Genomic DNA, 18728 nt, shown 5'->3' with positions numbered 1-18728 from the left:
AGTAAAAATGTACAGTATACAATGCAGGAAGAAAAATGGCTCCATGCAAAAAAGTATGTAGGTTAAAGGCATTAGTTTGCAAGGTTTCCTTTTGTTGACTCGTGGAATATTTAGGACACGAAGATGGGTGTTATTAGAATAAACGTGTGTTCAGCAAACCTTGGGAAGTTCAGGTAAACAGAAAGTGCTTTCCAGGCAAGTCAAAGGCCATTCATTCGCAGAGAAGTCACCATTTTGCATTACATCAAATTGCAGCTTTACAGTCTTGACGCGTGTAAGAAAAAGAGCACCATGTACGATGCGCGATACAGCGGCAATGTATGAACAATGTGTATGTGTGAACTATATGCCGACGTGTAGATGGATGAGGGTCGATGCCGACACACCGGCCTTACTGAGACTCCCCCTCGTTTCTCTTCATTTCATGGAAATTCTTTCGATACTCAGAGTACGGCAGCATGGTAATTAAACAACAGCACTCCTGAGACCTTTACCCTTGGTTGTTGGCAAGGACCCTTCTCGAGGATTCCCTGGAGGGTTTAGAGCGGGTGGCAACATCTGGCCGACTGAGCAGATTGCTAATTCATCTGTCTTTGTAACTGTGCCATGGCATTTTAATGGCCAGGCCGGTTCCACATTTCATTAAGTTATGTTGGGAACAATGTGATCTGAGAGTAATGTTTTCATATTGCTTGCAGGTAATATGCAGGGTACTACAAAAACTGCATTGAAGTAATTATTGGAATGAATGGTTTTGTATAATATCATTTATTTCCTTGTGTTTTTGTAAACTCAATAAAACTCAATAGTACTGTGCTGCAAGATTAAGTGTTTCACATTCTGAAAATAAAACAAAATACTTAACGGAACTTTTTCTCACATACAGAATGATACATAGAGTCGATCCCCACCTATTTGTCTTAGCATATTTTTTTCAGCTTTCTCTGTATTTATTTAAAATGATGGTAACTTTAATAGAAAGTGCTTTGATGGCACTATCTGCATAGGCGAGTGTGCCAGCTACAGCTAGCTCAGGGCTTTTTCTGCCACTAACAAAGATTTTGCTTGTATTCTACCAAATGACGCATACTGCTACCACTAAACAAACACACATTCAAAATATGCTGCATAAAAACATAATAAATGAATTAAATGCAAAGTTCTTTATTTGAACCAGGTGTATTATTGCAACCGAACTGGGGCAAAACAGCGCTCTTATTTTGAAGAACTGTCAAGTTATGTTGGGAACAATGTGATCTGAGAGTAATGTTTTCATATTGCTTGCAGGTAATATGCAGGGTACTACAAAAACTGGATTGAAGTAATTATTGGAATTAATTTTTTTGGATATCATTTATTTCCTTCTCTTTTTGTAAACTCAATAAAACTCAATAGTACTGTGCTGCAAGATTAAGTGTTTTCACATTCTGAAAATAAAACTAAATACTTAACGGAACTTTTTCTCACATACAGAATGATACATAGAGTCGATCCCCACCTATTTGTCTTAGCGTATTTTTTTCAGCTTTCTCTGTATTTATTTAAAATGATGGTAACTTTAATAGAAAGTGCTTTGATGGCACTATCTGCATAGGCGAGTGTGCCAGCTACAGCTAGCTCAGGGCTTTTTCTGCCACTAACAAAGATTTTGCTTGTATTCTACCAAATGACGCATACTGCTACCACTAAACAAACACACATTCAAAATATGCTGCATAAAAACACAATATTCATTCATTCATTTTCTACCGCTTTTTCCTCACAAGGGTTGTGGGGGGTGCTGGAGCCTATCCCAGCTGTCTTCAGGCGAGAGGCAGGGTACACCCTGGACTGGTCGCCAGCCAATCACAGGGCACATATAGACAAACAACCATTCACACTCACATTCATACCTTTGGAGTCAATTTGGAGTCGCTAATTAACCTAGCATGTTTTTGGAATGTGGGAGGAAACCGGAGTACCCGGAGAAAACCCACGCATGCACGGGGAGAACATGCAAACTCCACACAGAGATGTCCGAGGGTGGAATTGAACCCTGGTCTCCTAGCTGTGAGGTATGCGCGCTAACCACTCGTCCGCCGTGCCGCCCGCATAAAAACATAATAAATTAATTAAATGCAAAGTTCTTTATTTGAACCAGGTTTATTATTGCAACCAAACTGGGGCAAAACGGCGCTCTTATTTTGAAGAACTGTCACGGAAGTGTGAGCCGTGTTTGTGTGGAGATTGTGTACTTATGATTACAGATGAGCTATGAAAAAAAATACTCATCCAGCCTGATTTATGCACACACAACCAAGCTAACCAAGCTAGCTTCCATTCACGCTCTGTAAGAGGAGATTCGGCCAACTTTTGCCGGCGTTTATCGCCAATTCAGCCTGTTTTGCTCGGGAAGGGGATTGTTCAGTGTTTATAATGATTTTGTGCCACGGCCGAGTAAATACTTCCACGGACAAACATTCCTTCTCCTCACAATGACAGCATTCCATTCATCGTATGTATCCGCCGTGGCATGCAACTCAGCTTGTTTACGTTGATCATTTATACTAGTACAAGTTTAAATACTAATCAAACTGAACCCGTAAAATGTAACAATTGAAAATATAAACAGTGTGCATGTAAATTGACTGTTTGACTGAATGTGGTCAGGGCTTTTCTGACCATGTGGCGCTCAACAACGCCATCGAATGTTTATGCCAGAAACCAGCCTTGAGCTAGCCGACATTTGTGTTTGTGATTTTACTGGATGATACCACTTGAATCGGGTGATTGTAGACCCAAGGGATGATGGGTATGAATGTGCAAATTACTGAGAGTTGTTGTTTTCGCTTCTGTCTATGGGAGTATAATTAAATGCCCCGCTGACTGGCACCAAATGCTGTGAAGTACATAGCAATTTTGGACTGATATACTGTAGCTTGTCCAAAAGAATGCATAGTCCATTTTTGTTTTTCATGGAGACAATGCAAAAATTACATTCTGGCTACACCGAAAAAGCATGTGCACATAGTCAAAGAGTACAACTTGCTAATGACTTAAAAACAAAGCTTTGATAAATGTATCCATCCAGATTAAGTTTGACAAAATTGGCCATCAACTGCCAGCTCCTCCTTGACAAACGGGGAACCATCTCACTATGTAGAGTATAAACATACCAATTACCATATATATAATAATAATGTGGAAAATATGCAAATGTCAGTGCAGAACGACATTAATTTTCAATCAGCCTCCGGCATGTCTCCATGTGCACTGAATATACTACATGATGTACTTTACAATGAGTAAATAAGTCGGCAAAGTGCTGATTTCTTTAAAAATTAGAACATATATTTAATCCTGAAATATTGATAAAGGGGCGGCACGGTGGAAGAGTGGTTAGCGCGCAGACCTCACAGCTAGGACACCAGGGTTCAATTCCACCCTCGGTCATCTCTGTGTGGAGTTTGCGTGTGCATGCGTGGGTTTTCTCCAGGTACTCCGGTTTCCTCCCACATTCCAAAAACATGCTAGGTTAATTGACGTCTCCAAATTGTCTATCGGAATGGAATGGAATGGAATGGCCTTTATTATCATTATACAAGATGTCCAACGAGATTGGAGAACTTCTCCTTTCAGTGCAGTAGTCAAGTTAAAAAAAAGTATATAAAAGTAGAGTAAAAAAGACAATTTAATAAGATAAATACAAGATATCCAAAATATATACATAGTATTGCACAGGAGCGTATGCAGGAGCAGACATATTGCAGATATATTCATTTTTGTGCAATGATAAATGGGTCATGGTGCAAATAATGAATGGTGTATACAGATGAGTAAAGTCACATATGAGTGTATTGTATTGGGTTGTTAAATAAATAAATATGATTGAGGTAGTAACAGAGGCAGTGATGGAAATATTGCACATTTGCATTATGCTAATGTCCGCTTACGTTGTATGTCTGAGTTCAGGGTGGTAATGGCTCTTGGGAAAAAGGTATGAACGTGAGTGTGAATGGTTGTTTGTCTATATGTGCACTGTGATTGGCTGGCCACCAGTCCACCAGTCCAACTGTACAACGCCTCTCGCCCTAAGACAGCTGGGATAGGCTCCAGCACCCCTGCGACCCTCATGAGGATATGTGGTAGAAAATTAATTAATGAATGATCAATTAGCTTCGAGATCGCGGTGTGCAAAGTGTGGCCCGGGGGCCACTTGTGGCTCATGGTTGTTTTGTTTTTTTTATTGGGCCCACAGCGCATTCTAAAAATAGAGTCAAAATATTAAAAGAAAAAGTCAAAATTTACAAGAATAATGTCATAGTATGAGAAAAAATAACATTATTCAAGTTGCATGAAGTTGAAATTTTAAATAATGTTTTTTGAAGGTGCAGTATTATGAGACAAACAAAACAGTTGTACTTTTTGCAAAATTAGGTTGCAGAAAAAGTCAAAATATGAAGTCAAAATATTAAAAGAAAAAGTCAAAATTTACGAGAATAATGTCATAGTATAAGAAAAATAACATTATTCAAGTTGCATGAAGTTGAAATTTTAAATAATGTTTTTTGAAGGTGCAGTATTATGAGACAAAAACCAATATGGAAATGGCAATATTGCACATTTGCATTATGCTAATGACCGGTATGTATGTTGTATGTCTGAGTTCAGGGTGGTAATGGCTCTTGGGAAGAAGGTATGAATGTGAGTGTGAATGGTTGTTTGTCTATATGTGCCCTGTGATTGGCTGGCGACCAGTACAGAGTGTACCCTGCCTCACGCCCGAAGACAGCTGGGATAGGCTCCAGCACCCCTGCGACCCTCATGAGGATATGTGGTAGAAAATGATTTAATGAATGATCAATTAGCGTCGAGATCGCGGTGTGCAAAGTGTGGCCCGGGGGCCACTTGTGGCTCATGGTTGTTGTTTTTTTTTTATTGGGCCCACAGCGCATTGTAAAAATAGAGTCAAAATATTAAAAGAAAAAGTCAAAATTTACAAGAATAATGTCATAGTATGAGAAAAAATAACATTATTCAAGTTGCATGAAGTTGAAATTTTAAATAATGTTTTTTGAAGGTGCAATATTATGAGACAAAAACACAACAGTTGTAATTTTTGTAAAATTAGGTTGCGGAAAAAGTCAAAGTATGAAGTCAAAATATTAAAAGAAAAAGTCAAAATTTACGAGAATAATGTCATAGTATGAGAAAAAATAACATTATTCAAGTTGCATGAAGTTGAAATTTTAAATAATGTTTTTTGAGGGTGCAGTATTATGAGACAAAAACAAATATGGAAATGGTAGTATTGCGCATTTGCATTATGCTAATGACCGGTTACGTTGTATGTCTGAGTTCAGGGTGGTAATGGCTCTTGGGAAGAAGGTATGAATGTGAGTGTGAATGGTTGTTTGTCTATATGTGCCCTGTGATTGGCTGGCGACCAGTCCAGGGTGTACCCCGCCTTTTGCTTGAAGACAGCTGGGATAGGCTCCAGCACCCCCGCGACCCTTGTAAGGAAAAAGCAGTAGAAAATGAATGAATATTGATAAAGGGTAGCATGGGTTGCTTATGTGGTTACCATCTCACAGAAAACAAATGGTTAAGGCACACAACACTAATACAGGCAATACAGCAATCAAACGGACCAATAAATGACATTCATGGAACATTCGCTCCACTGAAGAGCAATTTGCATCTCACACCTGCCTCGGTCTGCTTCACCAGCAATATCTCGCACTCCGAATAGGCACCATATATATCACCCTCTGTTCATATAGTAACAATGAAATACATTCAATATAAAACTTTTAATTGTTTTCACTAATGTTATAAGCTACAGTAGCATATACCGTACAACAGGAGGGCTCAGTGTTGCCAACATGCTAACCAAGGCTTTCGATGATAAGAAAATGACTTATACACAGGATGAATCAACAGAAGCAACATTCGTATGGGAAAGTATTAATTTGGCGGACCGCTCATACCTTAAACCTAAAATGTCTGAGCGTACAAGTAGTGTCGTTGGTAGCGACTGGACTGTTCAGGCTGTCTTAGAAAAACGTTTACGCCTCTCAGCTGAACAGACTTGATCAGTACATGCTGGACAGCTCTCGGATCCAAAGTATTTGTTCTCTCGCACTTTGGTGGTACAAAAAAAACGGCAGTCGTTTAGATACAATGGAGCAATGCCTCCGCTCGCCGACGACAGTTGTTTAGGTGGAATCACATCATTAACACACCATTAACACATCATTCCACGTCACAGATGTTTTTCGGGGGTTTGGTAAAAAAAAAAAAAAAAAAAAAATGAGATTTCATGCTCTGCTCAGACAGCTGCTATGGCAACAACTGGCAGCTGCTGCCACTGCGGCAAGTTTCTTTGTTGATGCAGATTTCTTTGACCATGGACTTAGTCTTGGTGGTTGGATAGGCAAATTACCAGGGCTCTACATTAAAAACAAAAATGACTTGCCTATGGGGAATCCTTAAGGTGAGAACTAAATGTCCGAACTTGCCCCATGTAAAATGAAAAGACTGCCATAATGATATCATTATAGGTTATCACATGGTTTGTCGACCTTCGGTCTCGGGCTGATACTGACACTTGGGGGCATGATACTGGGCCTGATACCAGACAAACCATGTGATGATCTTATTATCACATACTATTTAATCATGAGCTTATTATCACGTACTATTTAATCAAAAGACCATTTTGTTTCCAGAAAATGTTCAGTTTATTACATGTATTATATCTAAACAGTGTAAACACAATAATTGCAAAAATACTTCAACAATAAGATTTTATCAACAGTCTTATCTTATCAATGTCTGACAATTAAAGTTCCATTAATCAAGTTTGGGCAGCAAAACAAACGCTGTGCGTTCACGCTCGTGCGCTGTTCTCTGATTGGTTGTTTCACAGGCACGATACCACAGCAGCGCGCTCTGAGTGGACAGCTACGGGAGCTGATACTGGACATGGTTAAACTCTATATTTTATCAGTATCACTGCCCTGGGCTTTGACACAGTATCATTTCGGCTTTTTCCCGTATCATTCATGGGCGGTTTCTAGGGTGCAGGGACAATTAATACTGTAGTATGTGATAATATATCAATATATGCTGATAATTCATCAGATAATAGTACTGACGCATTGTATTTGGAGGAATGAATGAAAAATTGTGGAGATGTATGTTAACATGGCATGCCATACTACCTTACACATACTTCCTTATAGTCGTAGTGATATTTATACGTTGTGAACCACAATGAAACATTATTGAATAGACACATTTGTGTACTAGTAAAGTGTTTTTAAATCCAGAAAAAAATGCTCAATGGTCAAACAATAATTTGTGAAGCAAAGGTGAGAAAAACACAACAGAGAAATGGAACCGCTAGATTTTGTAGCTTGTGTTGGTATTGGATCTAATGGGTGGTGTTTCATTGTGATCACTTCAAATTGTCACAGCAATGTGATTCACTCACCTGTGCCATCATTTGATTTGCTGCCGCTAATAAAATACTTGTTTAGGAGGCACTGGTTCATCACTTTTTGCTGTTTTCCTTCAGAAGTTGTTGAAGAATTAGACCAGGTTGGCAGGGACGCCATGATAGATGTTTTCCTAGTCAAACAATCGCCGATTGGTTGATCGCGAACAAGAACGGGTGTGGGTAAAAACGCGGATTGCGGTCTAAATAACTGATTCTGATTGGTCCATTTCAAGATTTGCAAGGATTGGTTTGCAAATTACCACCGGAATTACACAGTCTGTGTTTTACCAACACCCAACAAGAACCGCTTTTAAAAAAAACTCTTCGCAGTATAGCATGCCAAAGTACACTTGCCCGATGGGAATATCACTGATTGGATTTACCTGCCCCGGGCCATCGGTACATCGTTATTGTCGAGCCCTGATTACATATTGTACCTCGATTAGCACATTTTTACCATGGTAAAAGGTTATAGGATTAAATTGTATAGAACTTGTAAAGGACCTTCATTTCCCAGTTAGTAGATAAGTTTACTGTACTTGTGCCTTATTTAAAGCCACAGCTGGAGGTAAGGCAGCCTGAAATGCCAAGCACACTAGTTAAAATTCAAGGGCAAAGAATGGGTCTCGCCCAATTTTGAATGTTTTATTCCAGATCTTCTTTTTTTTGTACATATAGTGTTGACAGCTAGTGGGGCTGACTGACAACAATGGCCAGTTATCACTTTCTCAAGTCTGTGTGGGTCTGTCTGTGTACATGAGACAATATTTTTTTTTGAGAATGCTAACATCAATCACAACACAGTAACTGGCAGTAATGAAAGTACGTGCTGATTTTACTTTCATACTGATCCAGAATATTATAATCGAAAGGTTTCCATGTTAGAATATACAGTAAAAACTTGATGCATTCAGGCACAGGATGTGTGCATGAGTGCATACCATATTGATCAATTAATCACGATCAATTAATCAAGGAATTCCAGGCCAAGACTAGTTTGCAACAATGTGATTTATACTGATGGCGGCACGGCGGTCAAGTGGTTAGCGCGCAGACCTCACAGCTAAGAAACCAGGGTTCAATTCCACCCTCAGCCATCTCTGTGTGGAGTTTGCATGTTCTCCCCGTGCATGCGTGGGTTTTCTCCGGGTACTCCGGTTTCCTCCCACATTCCAAAAACATGCTAGGTTAATTGGCCACTCCAAATTGTCCATAGGTATGAATGTGAGTGTGAATGGTTGTTTGTCTATATGTGCCCTGCGATTGGCTTGCGACCAGTCCAGGGTGTACCCCACCTCTCGCCCGAAGACAGCTGGGATAGGCTCCCGCACCCCCCGCGACCCTCGTGAGGATAAGCGGTAGAAAATGGATGAATGAATGAATGAGTTCTCCTCCTATTTTGTGTGGAAGTGGTAACTTTTCGGCTTCTTATTTTGTCTTTCCCCACCCTCGGCGATCTCTGTGTGGAGTTTGCATGTTCTCCCCATGCATGCGTGGGTTTTCTCCGGGTACTCCGGTTTCCTCCCACATTCCAAAAACATGCTAGGTTAATTGGCGACTCCAAATTGTCCATAGGTATGAATGTGAGTGTGAATGGTTGTTTGTCTATATGTGCCCTGTGGTTGGCTGGCGACCAGTCCAGGGTGTACCCCGCCTCTCGCCCCGAAGACAGCTGGGATAGGCTCCCGCACCCCCCGCAACCCTCGTGAGGATAAGCGGTAGAAAATGGATGAATGAATGAATGAGTTCTCCTCCTATTTTGTGTGGAAGTGGTAACTTTTCGGCTTCTTATTTTGTCTTTCCCCACCCTCAGCGATCTCTGTGTGGAGTTTGCATGTTCTCCCCGCGCATGCGTGGGTTTTCTCCGGGTACTAGGCTGGTACTAGGCTGGCTGGCGACCAGTCCAGGGTGTACCCCGCCTCTCGCCCCGAAGACAGCTGGGATAAGCTCCAGCACCCCTGCGACCTTGAATGAATGAATGATTTACACTGTTACATATAAAAAAGTCAAACGTATATTCATTGAGAGTAGCCTTAAATGAACCCACCAAACACCAAGCACACACATGCAGAAGGAAGTGACTTCCCCTCAAACCACGACTTCTCCACTTCAAACAAGGTCAGGTGGTTCTTCCTCAATGAAACCGAAAAGAGGAGGACACGCAGCAGGAAGCACTGCGTGCTCCCATTTGTGGAAATAAAAGAGAATTGCGTATAGTGGAGGGCCATGAATATTGAGCATGCCTCCACTTGGAAGCCGATGTTGGTTTGGCTAACTAGCGAGAGCGGAGGAAATGTTTTCTGTAAGGAGCATAAAACACCATCCTTCACTGAATAACCAAATATAAAACAGATCAAAGAGAAAAATCCAAACAATTTTAATAAATACATTTACAGTTTCATGTACAAGACATCTAACCCAAATACAGAATTCTTTCTACTTGCCTTCTTCTACCGTCATACCTCACTTTCCTATTATGTGCACTCGCTTGATAAATCTCAAGAACGTTATGTTTGGAAGACACCGTAGTCAAGAATACATTTGCAGAAGATACAGTCATTATTCTTCGCAACCTGCTGCTCTTTTATACTTCTGATGCTATCATGAAGCTGTCAAAGTTCTCCGTTGCAGTTGAGCAAGTGCCGTGCAATTCAAAACTGGCCACGATGCTGGTCAACTATAACGCTTGTTAGATCTTTATCACTAATGAACAATGGCAACTAAAGCGAAACGGAGAGACGTACTGAACCTGGAGCTAATCAATGCCCTACAACATTTTTATTATGAATGTTAATCTGAAATCGGTGGAAAGGGCTGAAGAAGCATGACTAATTGCCAAGTGGTAACAGATGTGGCTTATCGCTCCGCCAGGAGGAACAGGAAGAGAGAAAAGCGATGTGGCGATACGCTTAAGGAAACTATACGTGTAGCATTACTTTCAATTGAGCGGTCAAATAGATTTGATGGAATACGTTAGGTCGAAACTTAAATGGCTGAAGGTTGCTGACCACTGTTCTACACTTGAAGAAGCCTGGGTACACCGTGAGGATCAAGTTCTTTGTGCATTGAACACCATCCAGCCTAGACGTCTAAAAGACAAATGACAGTACCTCTGCAGGGGGATTATGGACTAACTCACAATGCCAAAGGTTTGTCAAGTGAGGTCACTCAAACGACCTCCAGATTGGCGTTTACCATACATTAATTTATTTGCGGGAGCCTGCCACAAATAAATTTGGACCGCCACAGATAAATTTGGCGCTAGCTGGTAAGAATCATTGATGTTTATGTGGAGAAGCTTATATTGAAATGTTTTAGAGAAGAAAGTGTCACTTCCATGCCTGGTTTTGCTGGTTTGCTGTTTTTTTTTCAAAGTCCACATATAATGAATTGTGTTCTTCCAATGTCTTGCATACTGCAAATATACCTTCCTGATTTTTTTTTCCATCAAAAAAATCGAATCTGTATGTCTCATGACATACACTGCAAAATATATATAATTATTTGGGGGTAAAATCATGAATCTGAGCTGAGAAATATCACATGTCAAGTTCTTGTTATTGTCACCTTTATTTTGTCGGTAACAACAAAACCTTTGTCAAAATTTCGGAAATAAAAAAATAGATGTTGTGCTATCAACACATGGCCCTCTATAATCAAAAACATAAGAACCCAATAATTTAACACAATACATTATATATATATATATTTTTTTTTTACAACAGGTTTGAAACACACCCACTTTACAGTATACCCATGTACAGAATATTGTGTAAAGACTTACATATAATTTCATTAAATAAATAAAATCATCCATTTTTTTTTCTTACTGCACTTGAAATTAAAACATTTTGTTTAAACATGGTAACATTTTGAATTCCTACCACTTCAGTTTTGGTTCTGGGAATACAGACACTGATTCAATTAAGTCTACATTATGCATTCGATGCCCTTGGAGGTTTGAAACAGTGAGCCGACACAGAAATTCACACGACCATCTATCTTAAAAAAAAAAAAAAAAAAATCACTCCAAAAGAATAATAAATTGTGCAATTTTTTGACCAAAAATACTGGAAAATTTACTTGGACAATCACATTCAAAAATGTACACTACATGGTAACAACCAAGCTATCAATTGTTAGGACTATTGTTTCTGTGTTGTTACCATATTGTTACACAATAGTCAGGCCTCATGAACTGCATCTACTCCACAGTACTACTTCCCCTTAACAGAGCATTCTATCAATAGAACACATCTCTAGTATTTAGCACAGCTATTCTGCGTTTTCTCATACAAACCAAGTTTTTTTTGGATATATACCGTGGAAGGGAATTCACAAAACCTAGTCTAACGTTATTAATTTACAGATACAATGTTGACATCAGTTAGACTAATTGTCATCAATGGAAATGAGCAGAAAAAAAATAAAATTTACGACTGAATTGCTGGCCTGCAAGGATCATTTAAAGAACCGCAGCTAACTATTCAGTCGGTATGAGGTTAGCAATATTGACATGATGTAGTGGAGCCACTGGTTAGTAGTTCGACTTCTAATGATAATCAGTCACAACATCAGCAAAGAATTAACCTTACTGATTTATACAAGACGTCTGAACCAGATATCCAAGACACGGGGGGAGCAATGCAATACATATTCATAAAGTGAATTGTTCTCAATGTGCATTCTATTGAATGACAAGAAGAACTGTAGCAATATAGCAATAGTAATCATCATCATCAAGTAATCATCTTCTGCCATATAGATGAGGAATTGCACTACTTAAAGAGTAGTACTTGTAGGCGGATAAGCAAAACGTACAGGGCAGCAGTCTGGGAATTTAAACACAGCAACTAAGTTAATGTGATAACAGAGGCCTGCATCGATTGGTAACTACCAGCAGATGGTGCAATTAATGTTAATGGTAAATTACGGAAAAGTGAAGCAAAGTGGTGGACTCAAACTCTCTGAGGGACTGACAATAAATGTTATTTATCAGGATTTTGGAATTAATTTTAGGACATTTCTATGCATATATGACATGCTATAAAATATCTTGCAGGTACCAAGCAAAACTTTTCCCCAGTGAATCTGTGTGATGGCATTCTTATCAAACCAAAGAAAGGGTCAGTCTTGTTAATGCCTTCAAGTTTGATGTAAAAAAAATAAGGCAGTGCTGTAAAAGGGGCTTTCAAAAGGGTAATAGACGGTTCTAGATAACCCTAATGCAATATGAAAATTTAATATTAATTTAATATTAATTTTCAACAAAAAAAATTATCAGGCGGCACGGCGGTCGAGTGGTTAGCAGGCAGACCTCACAGCTAGGAGACCAGGGTTCAATTCCACCCTCGGCTATCTCTGTGTGGAGTGTGCATGTTCTCCCCGTGCATGCGTGGGTTTTCTCCGGTTTCCTCCCACATTCCAAAAACATGCTAGGTTAATTGGCAACTCCAAATTGTCCATAGGTATGAATGTGAGTGTGAATGGTTGTTTGTCTATATGTGCCCTGTGATTGGCTGGCCACCAGTCCAGCTGTCTTCGCCCGAAGACAGCTGGGATAGGCTCCAGCACCCCATGCGCCCCTCGTGAGGATAAGCGGTAGAAAATGAATGACTGAATGAATAAAAAATTATCATAATTTGTCAAGAGTCCTGTTTGAATTACAGTCATAAAGATGCCAATTAAAACTAATAACCTCTTTAATTCCCCATATTTGGTTCACAGTTTCACACTTCATTGTTGAGTAAAAAGGGTCAACGTTTTTGTTTAATAAATATCCATTTGCAAACTTGACACATTATTTGTGGAGCAGAGGTTTTCTGCAGATCATCTTCTTCATCCAACTCCCTCGGCTCCCTCATTTCACTAAACATATATCTTTACATCTGCAGGGAAATAATCATCACCACCATCACCACTAGGCAAATAACGAATGCAGTCACAGGCTGACTATCTCTCATTAAAAAAAAAACTGTAAATAAATCACACTTAATGATCTCAAAATTCAGTAAAGCACTGCAGACTGTGGCCGAGGGAATGACAGAGTTGTCACCACAAAGCGTCACTTGACAATGTATATGAACTGTATGTCTATATTTTAGCGGTCATATAATTAAATGGAGCATGAGTTTGCCCTTTTTCTCGGTTTAGGCTTCCCAAAGTCCCTGTCATCAGCGGCACAGTGGCTGAAGGAGCAAATTGTCTGCGAGAGCCTACGCATGCCCAAGCGGAACACACTGTTGGACAGGCTGTAGATGACACAGTTGCAAAAACTGTTGCTAATGGCTAGCCAAGTGGTAATGAAGGAGAGAGCGGGGCTGTCCAAGACATGGGAGCTCTCTAACACAAAGTAGATGATGTAGGGCAGCCACAGCATATAGAAAACACTTGTGATGCGGAAGAGCACCATGGCGTAACGCCGATCTGGTCCGTGTCCTCCTTGCTGTCCATCAGCACCTCCTTCGACAGCTTCCATTTCTTGGCTGGGAAAACGTGCACGTCGTTCACTGATCTCCCTGTTGTGCTGCTGGCAAATGCGAAATATGTGATAGTAGGTAAAACACACCACGAGTGCAGCAGGTGCATAAAGTAAGCACACCACAAAGCCCGTAAAGAGAGCAGAAGTGGGCCACGACTGTGCACACCACTCAAAAATGTCCCCGTGATAGCCGGGCTTGCCCCACCCAAAAAAAGAAGGCAGGAATACCAAGCTGGAGTAAACCCATATGAGGGTGATGCAGCTTCGTAGCCGGCATGGTGTTACCAGTTGATTGTAAGATAGCGGTTTCGTTATAGCCAGATAGCGGTCCACACTGATGCAAGCCAAACACGCCATTGAAACACTTTTTAGAACGGAGATGACATAGCTGAAGACTTGACAAGTGATGGGCTCCTGGACACTTGGGTAGTGGAGCAAAGACAATGTGGGTACCAGGCAGCTGAGACCCACCAGAAGGTCAGCGTAGGCCATAGTCTGGATGAAGTAGCTGGTGGTGTAGTGATGCAACAGCGGGGCACAGTGGAATACAAAAATCACTGTCAAGTTCCCGGTGATAATGAGCACTGTCAGTAGTACGACGACAGCGGTCTCCAGGATGCAAGCCTCTAAGCCTTCTTTCAGCCCCCATCCTAAGGGACAGGAGTGGTTGGAGGCCGCGGAAAGGACGTCGCCGAGGCTGCTGTTTGCCGCGAGAACTGGGTCCGTTGTTGTTGCGTCGGACAGATTCATCGTTCTGGATTTTTATCCTTGTGGGGCCCGGGGGTTGTTTTAGAACTCCAATGAGGCAACAGCACGGAACTTCAAATTGCTTACTCCTCTCCGGGTCCCTGTGGCCAGCTTCAGTTAATACAACTTAACACGCTCTCTTGCTCTCTTTCACATTGATGAGTCTCATTCAAGGACCCGTTAACCTGCCATCTGCTTTTGGATGGGTACGACGGGTAGGCTGTTTTCCATTCGGACAGCATGCTTTGCGGAAAAAGCGAAATCACATTTAAGAGTAGCGATGGGGAAAAGCATATTTCTTCAATAAACCCGAAGCGGAGCGAAATTATAGCTGAAGTGAGCATCCGTCCTAGAGGTGAGGTTCCATGCTGCTCTGCTTTGCCAGCCTGTGGCCTTTTTATCTTTTCCGTTTCAAAAGGGTTACCACCAAGAGGCTGAGGCAATAAGCCGTTTTCCACGAACACAGAGATGAAAGCCGTTGCAAGGAAAGAAACCTGATGAAGAGCTTAGTGTATTAAACAGAATGCTTTCACAGATTCCCGCAAAAGATTCGCTATATATGCAACATATTGGCTCCCATTGCAGAACAGGTGATGAGATCAAATTTACTGAGTGGAGTTCCATTTAAAATGTATACATTTGAATTCAGAGGGGAAATATCAATATCTTCAATAAAATCCAGAATTTGATTGTACTGGGGTTACTGTGTTTATAATCCCCCCCCCTTATTTTGGTGGTCCTCTTGTCAGTGTCTGGAGCCCATGTATGCCTAACTATTGTGAGAGTCAAAACACAGACACAGGCTAAATAAACATGGGGATCTCTCCACAGGAGATAATGTCACAGTTCTCTCAACACACACGGGCTCGGTGTGTATTGCCAAGGCATCCATGTGCAGAAACCAACATTTTTTTTTAAAAAGCACATCGAAAGTAGTGCATGAGTGCTGCAAAAAATGCTATTTCAAATATAAATCCCAGCGTGCAAATTCAGCTATCAAAGTTCTGGACTTTGAGAAGAAAAAAAAATAAAAATGCAACAGTCGTAGTGGCTGATGATGAAGGCATGAAATGTCAGACTCCCATTGGAGGCAGGAGAAAGGACTCTCCAGGAGCTATGAGAGGCCAGCTGAATAACTCAGTGCTCCCCTCACTTGGACTCCTCAGCAATCCTGTAGCACACACACACACACACACACTTGGGTACAGTCGGCAAACTACTTTTTCAATCTCATACTCTTTACTTGCATTCTCGTGTTGGTATTCTGAAGCAATCAGGAGTGGGGACTCATTTCCTTCCAATGCTTAGCGTGACAACAGCTTTTGCCTTTTTAAGCATGCATTCTGTTTAGTTGGAAAGGCGTAAAAGGCACAGGGGTCCTGTAGAGCCTTCCTTGAACTCCTCTCTCAGTATGTCTGTCGCTCAGAGAAAGGAAAAAAAAAAAAAAAACACTTGCTGCGCAACAAAAGAGAAATCCGCCCTAGTATACATAAAAAAAAGCTGAGTCCCCTTCAGAATTCTACTGTCCTTTGCAAAATGTCCCCTGTAATTCCGTAACACAGGACAACCCGTTTTCCTAATGAGTAAATCCTTTGGTGCAGGCATAAAAGACAGAGATGGAGCAAAAAGCAGCAAGTAAAAAGCAAAAAAAAAAAAAAAAAAGATGACTACGCAGATGGAACTGTGCTAATTCTGCAGTGAGGGACACAATGGGACGAAGAATCCCTCAGCCCTGGTGCAGTACGGAGAGATGCTGTGACTGGCTTACACTTCCCTCCCTCTCCTCGCAATCTCTCTACCTCACACACTCAATTGCTCTCTCTCTCTCTACACACACACACACACACACACTCAGGATCCCTCCCTCTCCCTTGCTCTCTGTCAGCGTCTTGCTTACTGTTTGACTCCTCTCCTTCCAACTCCACCTGAGGCTCCAAGCCATTATGCCGCCAATCACATATAGCTTTTTCCTCACATACATTTCTTAAACATATATTAGCAGTATCTTAGTGGCTTTACTACAAACCCCGATCCCTCTTTTTTCTACTTTCATGAAAGTTTACTACTTAGTTTTTATTCCTTTGTGATAATATACAACGAAAATAAATTTCTGGGGATCACAATAAATTAAAATATGAGCTGGAAACCTCATATTACAAATATACAACATAATGTGGCCAGAAATATTTCAATATTGAACAAAGCAAAATTTGTTCTCAGAAATCAGAAATCACTCCACACTCTTTATTGCTCTCTGGTTCTACCATATCTTACTTATTGTGCGGAAATATGTATGCGGTAATAACTATAAAAGCAATCTTCACTAAGCTAAATGTACTGCAAAAAAGGTCAGTAAGGATAATTCATAATGCCGCCTACAGAGAACATACTAACTCCTTATTTCTAAAATCACAAATACTTCAACTTGCTGATATAGTTCATCTTCAAACAGCTAAAATAATGCATAAGGCTAAAAATGACCAATTAGCTAAAAATGTCATCCAATACTTCTCTACAAGAGAGGAGAAATATGATCTCAGGGAAGAAGTACATTTGAAACACTTCTATGCTAGGACTACGTTAAAAAGCCATAGCATTTCAGTATGTGGAATCAAACTATGGAATGGATTGAGTAAGGAAATCAAACAATGCACAACGATGAGCCAATTCAAGAAACAATACAAGCAGTTGATGTTTGCTAAATACAAGGATGAAGAGTCTTGAACCAGTCATCATGTGCTATATATATCACTATATTGACACTTACTATGGTACACATTATGTCATTGGATGCTCAAATCACCTTGTACATCGATACGAGGTGCATTATTAAAAAAAAAATTATAAAAAAAAAAAAAAAAAAACTGTATTATGGAAAGCAGGAAGTGAACAAATGTAACAGTTACTGATTGTAAAAGTACCAGATGGAGGGGTAGGATTTAATAAGCTTTGCTTCTTCCTACTCCTTTTGGACATGTGGAACTGTGAACTGATTATGGGATGCATTCAATTGTAATCTGATGCATGTTCAAATTAAATAAAACCACTACCATTACCGTATAAAACAACTTGACACAAAAGGTGTATGTAAGGGGCCGATGCATTGCAGCCATACATCAGTAACATCAGTAAAAAATACACTGACAGTGGGTAAGCAAATTATGCATTATTAGTACATGTAACAATACAACACAGGACAAATGCACTTACTTGTTACGTGCAATATTGTACGATAACTGCGACTGCAAAAATGTTCAACAAGAACAGAATCATATAAAAAACTGTGTGATGATTCAAATATTGTACACCTTTTATGTGCCAGCCTTCGTGGACACTGCTTTTCTAAGATTGGATTAAATTTTTTTCACCCATTTTGAATAATTTGGTCAGTCAGATACAAATGGAACAGCTGTCATGTTGTAAGGAGCTCGTCAATGGAGAGCCGAGCACTCTGCTGTTCACCTTTGGAGGTGGACACTGATGAAAAACATGACCAGAAGGCCACTGTTAATTATTCATTCCACTACCAAACTGAGCCAGCAGGGCCACTAGGAAACAAAAGGTGGGGACTGATTTACATTAAGTGCTTGCCACAATTTAACCGTGCAGACACACAACTCTACTATGAAGCCTTATGAACATGGGAGTCAAACATGAGTATGGGAAGTTTACATCAATACAACTTCCTTAAAGTGCCAATCACTGCCAATCTGTGATTATCACAATGCACAAAATATTTATAAACCGTAATGCCATGATATCACAAAACAACATAAATATATTCCAGTACTGCGTATATACAGTACCATGAAGTGGACTAAGGAAGTTAGAGCTTAAGGTCAAAGACAAGCTGCTTGCTGAAATCACCATCGATCATTTTCCATTTAATCTCACACCGCATGGCGGTGAAGACCTGTCTCTGACCACTCGGGTTCAGATACTTGTATTCATTATTCTCTCACTCCTGTTGTCCTTGCTGCATGTAGGTCACGATGCATCTCTTATTAATATGTAAAG

The 18728-nt window shown here is 40.4% G+C and overlaps 2 protein-coding genes across 2 annotated transcripts in view; both read right to left on the bottom strand.

The window, feature by feature from the left end:
- Window positions 1-18728, bottom strand: part of rabgap1l (RAB GTPase activating protein 1-like) — a 113530-nt gene that overhangs the window by 60195 nt on the left and 34607 nt on the right. The gene's annotated exons all lie outside the window — the stretch shown is intronic.
- gpr52 (G protein-coupled receptor 52) lies at window positions 8860-17284 on the bottom strand. The gene has a single exon (XM_058074390.1). The coding sequence runs from the start codon at window positions 14712-14714 to the stop codon at window positions 13599-13601; it is 1116 nt and encodes a 371-aa protein (XP_057930373.1). The 5' UTR covers window positions 14715-17284; the 3' UTR covers window positions 8860-13598.

The sequence above is a fragment of the Doryrhamphus excisus genome, chromosome 5 (assembly GCF_030265055.1).
Source record: "Doryrhamphus excisus isolate RoL2022-K1 chromosome 5, RoL_Dexc_1.0, whole genome shotgun sequence".
NCBI lineage: Eukaryota > Metazoa > Chordata > Actinopteri > Syngnathiformes > Syngnathidae > Doryrhamphus > Doryrhamphus excisus.
The sequence above is the reverse complement of the archived record's forward strand: the minus strand, read 5'-3'. Positions and strand labels throughout refer to the sequence as shown.

Bases quoted from the DNA above. Each gene is read 5' to 3' on its own strand.
- gpr52 (XM_058074390.1), bottom strand. From the start codon at position 14,714: ATGAATCTGTCCGACGCAACAACAACGGACCCAGTTCTCGCGGCAAAC.